This window comes from Stegastes partitus, unplaced genomic scaffold (genome assembly GCF_000690725.1).
Source record: "Stegastes partitus isolate 25-593 unplaced genomic scaffold, Stegastes_partitus-1.0.2 Scaffold1091, whole genome shotgun sequence".
NCBI lineage: Eukaryota > Metazoa > Chordata > Actinopteri > Pomacentridae > Stegastes > Stegastes partitus.
The window spans coordinates 4,858-12,924 of NW_007578822.1; the positions used below are offsets into that span (position 1 = coordinate 4,858).

Below are 8,067 nucleotides of genomic sequence, written 5' to 3' on the forward strand. Positions count from 1 at the left end.
AGACGGAGGGATGGACCTTGGTTTAATGCTATCGGTAGTCTGAACACAACCTTCCTCTGAAACAGTCAATCTGCTGATTAGTAGCTCGAGGTTGTGCGATTCTTAATTTTCTGAGCAGTAGAAAAGAATACACTCATTGTTACTTCAGCTCTTGCAGAAAACAGTTTCCACCGATCCAGCCTCGTTAGTCAAGATTTCGCTTCCGACAAAACTGCATGAATCTCGTCTGTTTTGTGATCCAGGCTCGTGGAAGCGCTGCAAAGCAGTTAAAAGGAGTTTCATCCCTAAGCACAATGCGACAGGCTGAGCTTCAGCAGTCCCTCCGTGTGCATCTTGTAGAGGAGCTTGAACTCGGCGGGCAGCTGGTGGGACTCCTGCCATTTGGTGGTGAACTTGGTGCCCTTCTTGTCGTAGTAGTGGTACGGCAGCTCCTTCCCCGTGTTGGGGTCCCAGCCGAATGGCCAGAAGCCGTACAGGTGGATCTGGTCGCACATGGAGGACGCCAGCGTGTACATCAGGATGCCGGTGCTCAGGCGCTTCGGCGACAGCTGCTTGGTTTTCCAGTAGCTGTGGAGGGCAGGTGACAAGAAAGTCAAATCAAAAAGAAGCTAAACTTTATTTTTTTCCCCTAAGCAGAGCTGGAACTCTGAAATGTTGCCCCTTTACTCTCAACCCAACCAGTCGAGGCAGATGACCAACCTAGGGCGGTCATCTGTCGGGTCAAAAATATACATACAGCAATGCACGGTGGTGGCAGCATCATCATACAAAAGTGAACTGGAATAATAAAGAACGATATTCTTCTGGAAACCCTACAACCAGAAGCTTGTGGACGGCTACCAAAAGCATCTAGTTAAGGTAAAAACAGCCAAAAGAGATACGTAGCCAAACATTAGCGCTGCTGTATGTCTATTTCTGAACCAACAGATTCTGTCATATTTCTAGAAGACCTTCAATAAATCCGTGGAAGAACCAACAGTGATGATTGTTTTTTGTGACAAACATTCATGTGTTTCAATGATTCCATTCTAAGGAAATTCAGAGTTTTAGGATTCATTGGAAACGTAAGACGGGCATGATGTACGTGGTCTTTACAGAAGTATTTGTTCACAGCTGTTTCACTTAACTTGTAGGTGAATCACATGCAGACAGTCTAAAGTTTACATGCACTGGGGAATTAGTGAATAAATGATTTTTTTGTGAAATAACACTGTTCAAAAAATTACCTTCAAAGACTGTTTATGACATTCAAATTAGCAGATGTCCTCTTATTACCTTAAATATAACCACATGGGGTTACAATGCACAGCCATACTTTTTGTTTTCCACTGTTCATGTATTTGTCAACCTGACTTTAGTAAAAGGAAATATCTTCAAACGTTTATTTATATAGGAAAAGGCCAAAACCTGACTTAGCTCTTGGGTTTGCTGTTTCCATTCATCATTCACAGAAACTCAGAGAATAATCTGTTGAAAGCAGCGACTTCAGGGGGTTAAATAAATATAAAAAAGCCCTAATCTGACCACTGCTGATGCTTTCATCAGGCCGTCCGGCTCTGAAAACGCTCCAAACTGGCCCCAACAAAAGCGTCTCCAAGAGTCCTCGAGGTGCTGAAAGCCGACTGAGCTGCTTAAAAGTGGTAATTCTTCCCGAGCAGGTAGATTTAATGGGATTGGTGAAGATTAGGCTACTGTACAGCTCTAAGCAGCGGCCTCAAATCCCTCTTCAACACTTACAGCAGCGCGCCATACCTTCCACTAAATAGCTGCTTCCTATAATCCGGCTTTGGAACCTAAATCTCCTCTTTGACATATAGACCACGGCTCAGGACAATAAAACATGTTAGTGAGTTCCTGTAAAGCAGGACGGAGAGACGTGGGGGGCATTTAAAACTCAGGAAGACAAACAGATGGACGGACTCATGCTGTTTTATCACTGATACGGATCCTCGCCAGGTGAAGCTGCTTCATGACGCAGAGCGAAATCACGCTTCCTCCTGAATGTAGGTGGGTCATTTCAACTGAAATCATCAGATTTTAAGAAGTATTTCTGCTCTACCACTATAAAACATGGATATTTATAAAGATATTTGTGAAATTTATTGTTGCATAGACCCACTTTTAGCAGGTTTTTTCACAAATTGAAATCTGAGGCTGTTTGAACAACATCTGAGGAAATATTAAAGATAAAACCTGAAATTTTCTCTGTTATTTCTCATCATGTCATTGATTCAGAATCTGTAATATTGGACAAGTAGATGAAATAATCTCTGATTATGAGGGAGTTGTGCAAAAAAGTGGGTTGACGGGCAGTTTTTAAAAAATTATCTCAGGATTTATTTGATATATCAGTGTAAAACTGTACAGATGCCATTTTAAATATCCAAAGTTTATGATCAGAACATTTTAAGCACATTTAGAGGTGGTTGGTGAATGCCCCATTTGGCAAAAACTAGAGATTGTAGATTCTCAGTTGGGTTGAGAATCCACAGTTTTTCAACAAATCCCATTAAAAAGACAAAAATTAAATGTTCTACTAACAACTATTGCGTCCGTCCAAAACCTGATAATCTGTATTTTATTCCTCTGTGTCGTAGAGCTCCACTGTTGTCCAAACCTAATAAAACAGCGTTGGTCCTTTTATGGGATTTATAACCTGATTTGGACATCAAATGGTGTCAGCACTGATCATTTCGATACATATGGACAAGTAGGGACCTCCTCAACCTTCTGGTAACCTCATCAGGTGCACTAACGTCCACTGATGAACCAAAACTGACCCTGATACTGTAGGCGGCCTCTTGTGGTGAATAAATGTAAAACCTATAAAAATGGAAAGGGTGCATTTTAGCTCTTTTCTAGACCCAACCAAGTAATTCTGGTGCCTAAACTTAACCAAACGCCAACTGAAAAGCAGAAAGGAAACACCAAACTCAAACTTAACATTACTGTCAGAATAGTCAGAGATGAAATTTGAATTCAAGACGTCGAAGTCTGATGATTTAAGCCACTTCCATCCACTTGTTTGTTGACTATTTTCCACTTTGTAGTTGCTAAATCATGGCTAAACCACCATTAAATGATGTGATAAAGGCCAATTGAGGAGCTACTGGCCCATTGGTATAGGAGTCATAATGCACTGATAACTGGACATTTAATGGGCTAATAACAACCGATCCGGTCTATATCTGGATCTTATAGCTGATGTGCTGGATAATGACAGTATAATGTGGACAAACTTCGGTATTCGGGTTCGTCTTACTTGTTGATGTACTGCATGATGTTTCCAGGCCAAGCTAGCTGCACCTTCAGCTGACCCCGATGCTCCACAAAGAAGTCCACCAGTGTCCTCGTCACCGTGGCCGAAGTGTGGAAGAAAAACGCCGGGATCCACAGGATGGCGCCGTCCAGCTTCTTCAGGCTCAGGAAGAAATTGTTCCTGTCCTGCACGGTCAGCAAGTTGTTGTAGTATTTCTCCAGGATGCTGGGGTTGAAGGTGGTCATGTTGGTGCGACGCCCGACGTCCTTCTTGAAGATCTCGGTCGGCGCGAAGTTGCAGCGGAACACGAAGTCGAACTTCTCGATCTGGGGGCCGCAGCGCGAGCCGGTGAGGATGCCGCTGTTGCCGACGACGGCGCAGACGTTGTAGTGCTTGTTGAGGATCGGCGACGCCTCCGGGAGCAGCGAGCGGAAGTTCTCGCCGATGGAGAAGACGTACTTGTGGCTGGAGTAGTCGTAGTGCATCAGCTGTCCGATCCTGACCGAGTCTCGGGTCAGCGTGAAGTTGTGGGGTATGTCGATGTACTGGGATATTTCCTTCCTGCAAGACGGAAGAGACATTTTTGTATTTACTGCTGCATCGTTGCTGTTTAATTTCATGCCTCAAGACAAGGAAGTCTTCATTGGTTGGACACGATAACATCAAAACCTCTGCGATGAAAGAGTCCTGTTAGGGGTTGGACTGAACTCCACAGACAATTCTTTACTATCAGCTCATTATATACTATTATAATCCACTTTTGTTAATAGATCTGCCTAAATTCAACATACCAAACCTTTAAAACTAAAGTTTAAAGTTTATAGGACCTTCAAAACCATTTAGCAGCTTTAAACACTATAAAATGAATGTGAACAGCCACGTTGTAAACAGTTTAGTCGCATTAGCAAAGAAACTGAAGAAGTTGTGGTTGCATTGATGAACACTCGACACCAAATCTAAGACCAGTTTGTCATTGTGTTTACTAAATGTACTGAGACATTTCCTTCCTGCAACAACAATTCTTACTTTACTGTTAAATTTCATGAGAAATTTTCATTGGTTGGATGAAATAAACCCAAAACTTCTGCAGTTAAGGAGTCCTGTAAGGGGTTGCAATGGATCCCACCAATGTTGATGTAAATGTGTCCAAATCCTGCACTCTTAAACATGAAGAAAACTACTTCTGGAATCATTTAGTTGGACTCTTCACACTTAGACACATATAACAGCATCTTGGCTGCTCAATAAGTCTTTAAATTAAAGTGTAAATCTGTCAAATCGGGTACAAATGAGGAACTTTTCTACTGAATAATAGAAAAACGTGTTGCTGGTGGAGGAATTGAACCTTACATTATATCACCTCCCTGGATACAACAACAGAAATGTACTAATGAAATGGTGGATTAAAGGAAAAAGCAGATTAAGGGTTAAAACAGCGAAGACCTAATGAGGTATGAACGCGATAAAACCAGTTTGTTTCTCCATTTTAAACCCCTTCAGTCTAAACACTGGTTGTGACGACGGAGCGTTTGTACAGTTTGTTGGACGTAATCCGCCGTCTGCATTAGACACGATTAGCGAGCAGATTAATGTTTGTGGACGATGTCACTGCAGATTGTTGCTGAAGTCTTGTGTCGCTGCCGTTTTGTTTCTGTACCCTTTGATCCCTTTTAAATCGGATTAAACCACATTTTGTGATATTAAAATCTGCATTTCATTTCGTAAATGCGTTTTTTTGAATGCGATTTTCGAAGCAGAAAAACTGTTTCAGCTCTATTAGCGACGTTAGCGCTAATGTTAGTGGGCAAAGTAGAAGTAAACTTGTGAGTTCTGACTTTTTACCGACTTGACTCGAGGTTTTATAGCAATAACATGAAATAGTGACACAATGAACAGCAAAATGTTCATAGAGAACCAGAAGACTTGCAACTGACATGGATTTGCTTCCAAAGACTTGTGACATTAATTGGACTTTTTCTGAAGGACCTGGGACTTTAGTTGGACTTTTCTGGAGTGACATGAAACTTGACTTGAAACTTGCTTTAATAACATTAAGATTCTGATTTGAGGCTCGCCTTAAAGGTGGACTCGGACAAGACTTGATGTTTGATTTGGACTTATTTGATCTGATGCCATTAGCACTTGAAAACCACCTCAACAAGTCGACACTTGAGTTGAGATTTGTTTCGACGTCATACAATCACAGCAGAAGGACAGACTTTGCGTAAAAACCAACCTCTGCTGTGTGAATGCAGTGCTGTTGTATCTCCACTTAGAGGAGTTCTGCAGGTCCTCGCTCAGAGCGTTGGTCAGCGGAGTGAAGGCCGGATCCAGATACTTCATGGCCAGCTGGGAGCTACAGAGGAAGCAGAGGACGGAGTAACATGGAGGTCTTTCTACATTAGCAACAGTTAGCTTCGTCCGGTTGCACTTCAACATGTTCTCAGAAGCATTTTAGCTCTTTTAAAGCACCACCGTTGGATTTAGGGCCATCTAAGAACCTCAATGGCTGCTCAGAATGTGAAAAATGTAAACCAATGTTTGACTGGTCCATTCTAGGCTACTGTAGAAACATGGCAGTGCAATATGGTGGGTGTGGTGAAACAACCATTCTTATTCCACTGGAGCCAACAGGTCTCCCAAAGTCTTCCACACCAGACGTCTGAGACTAAGTTTGTAGGAGATGCGAAAACATTTTGGCAGCGTTGAAGATTGTAAAATAAAACTGAAGAGTCAGACAGGTTGCTAACAAACCAACAGTTGAGCTGCATTTGGAGGTAAAAGTTGTTGCACCAAAAGAATTCAGGCTAGATGGGAACATGTTGTCTTGTTTCATGCATCTGTTCAGGAAAGGTTGTTTTTGTTTCCATCTTTGGTTTGCAGAAGCTTCTGTTGAATTTCTAGTAGTTGGAAGGGAAACACCTCTGATCGAATTAGAAATGCAAACACCTCAAACCTTAAAAACATACGACTACACCAGCTGTGGGAAATCAAAATAGAAGAAAGAAACTGTCATTATTTGGGCAATAATTTAACTTTCACTTTCTTTTTCTCTTCAAAATAACAAGTTGGTTTGTTTAAAACCCGTCTGATCGTATACTTGTGGTTCTCGAGGCGTCCAACTGGCCAAAACCAAAAATTTATAACAGTTGTACATTTATTTCGTCTTTTTCTCACAAAGCTAAAATGCTTCCTCGAGAAACCCATTGAAACGTGCAACAGCTTGAAGGGCAACACAGCAAATATCATGAAGTTTCTTTTCATTTACACTCTCGGCTCAGTGTAAACGCAGACCTTCAGCCTCTTCGCTTCAGGATTCTGTTGGAAAAATGAGCTAAAAAGGCCAAACTGTCCATCTTAGCAAGTTCCTCATAACGAATGTGAAGCTGTTTATGTGCAGTTAAATATTCAGCCTTCATCCAAATTCAGCTTCATGTGGTTCCTTCATCTTCAAGATACTTTTTAAACATTAAATTAAACCAATGAATCGGACCAACTTTGAAGAATGGGGTCAACGAACTTGATAAGATGAACCTTTTTTTTGCAGTGCAAGAAGCCTCGACTTCCATTTCCCTCCGACGACAGTCAACATGAACGTTAGCAGGACGGGAACCAGGTGGCCATTTACTTTGGACATTTTCTGTATGTTTGATTGTTGCTTGGAAAACTTGACATTCTGAGTGTACTTGAGCTTTTCTAGTCTGCTGGTAGAACGACTTTCTACACAGCTCAGAGCAGCATTCAGTCCTTATGATCTGTAAAAACTCTGCAGCTCAACACAGAAGCATCAGTTCCATCTATAAACACCTGCTGCAAGAACATTACTGAGATGTGTTGAGCTTAACTGCGAAAAAACAGACTGAAAATTGACTGTGTATCTCAATTAAAACCAAGAATTAGCAGAAGTTAGCACTGGAGCTACTTTTCAACCAGCAGATGCAGTGAAAGCAGTTTAATCTGGGAACTTTCTATTTAAAACTACTGGACTGAACATCAAAATGCCAAGTTTTCAGGCCAAGACTCAAACACAACTGGTCAAATGGTATTTTCAGAGTTTTATCCTGCATGAAGAACCAGATTGGTTCAGTTTTCTGCACCAGGACGGACCAGAGAGCTTCAGTTTGAACCGTCCTGCTCAGCAAACTGCCCCTCTGTGGAGTCCAGTCAGTGTAAAACTGCTCAAAGTACCGTTAGACCCGAATCTGATGGCAGTCAGGCCTCCGGCTGAGTTATTCTGTGGTTGTGCAGCGTTGAATCGGGTCCAGCATGAAATAATGGGGAGAGTTTCCACAGATGGATCAAAAAACGAGCAAATTGGAGCATTTGTATGACGATTTCTCACATTTCAATGTTTTTAGGTGTTTTACCTGCACAAGCTGCTGCTGTGCTCACGTGAGATAACAAAGAGTAGAAATCACTCTGACGTCTTTGCTTTGTTTTGTAGGTAATTCACTTTATATCCAAAATATTTTACCTAAAAAGAATTATGAACGTATCTTAAACTACTCAGCTTTGTTTAATATGTGTTTATTATAATGAGATCATGTGACCTGATTCTGCTCCACACACAAGGTCTAAAAACAGTTTGTGAACAAATGTGGAATTGGTTTTACTTCATGCTGTTTCAGATTCAGCATCACAACACCGACAGGCTTCAGATTGTTCAGGGCTTCAGAATAAACTTTGTGTCTCTTTAAAGACACAAACAGTTTGACGGCTGCAGGTTTCAGTTCGGCCAAACAGAACTGAAGCAGAAGATGCTGCTCGTAGATAGATAGATAGATAGATAGATAGATAGATAGATAGAT

General features: G+C 41.6%; 1 protein-coding gene across 1 annotated transcript in view; it reads right to left on the reverse strand.

Moving 5' to 3' along the window:
- Nucleotides 1–284: 284 nt before the first annotated feature.
- Nucleotides 285–8,067, reverse strand: part of st8sia3 (ST8 alpha-N-acetyl-neuraminide alpha-2,8-sialyltransferase 3) — a 16,224-nt gene continuing 8,441 nt past the window's right edge. Inside the window, exons 2-4 of the mRNA XM_008295955.1 lie at nucleotides 5,496–5,615; nucleotides 3,263–3,820; nucleotides 285–567 (exon numbers count right to left, since the gene is read on the reverse strand). Of these exons, the coding sequence (XP_008294177.1) occupies nucleotides 285–567; nucleotides 3,263–3,820; nucleotides 5,496–5,615 (961 nt within the window). The remainder of the gene's footprint in view (nucleotides 568–3,262; nucleotides 3,821–5,495; nucleotides 5,616–8,067) is intronic.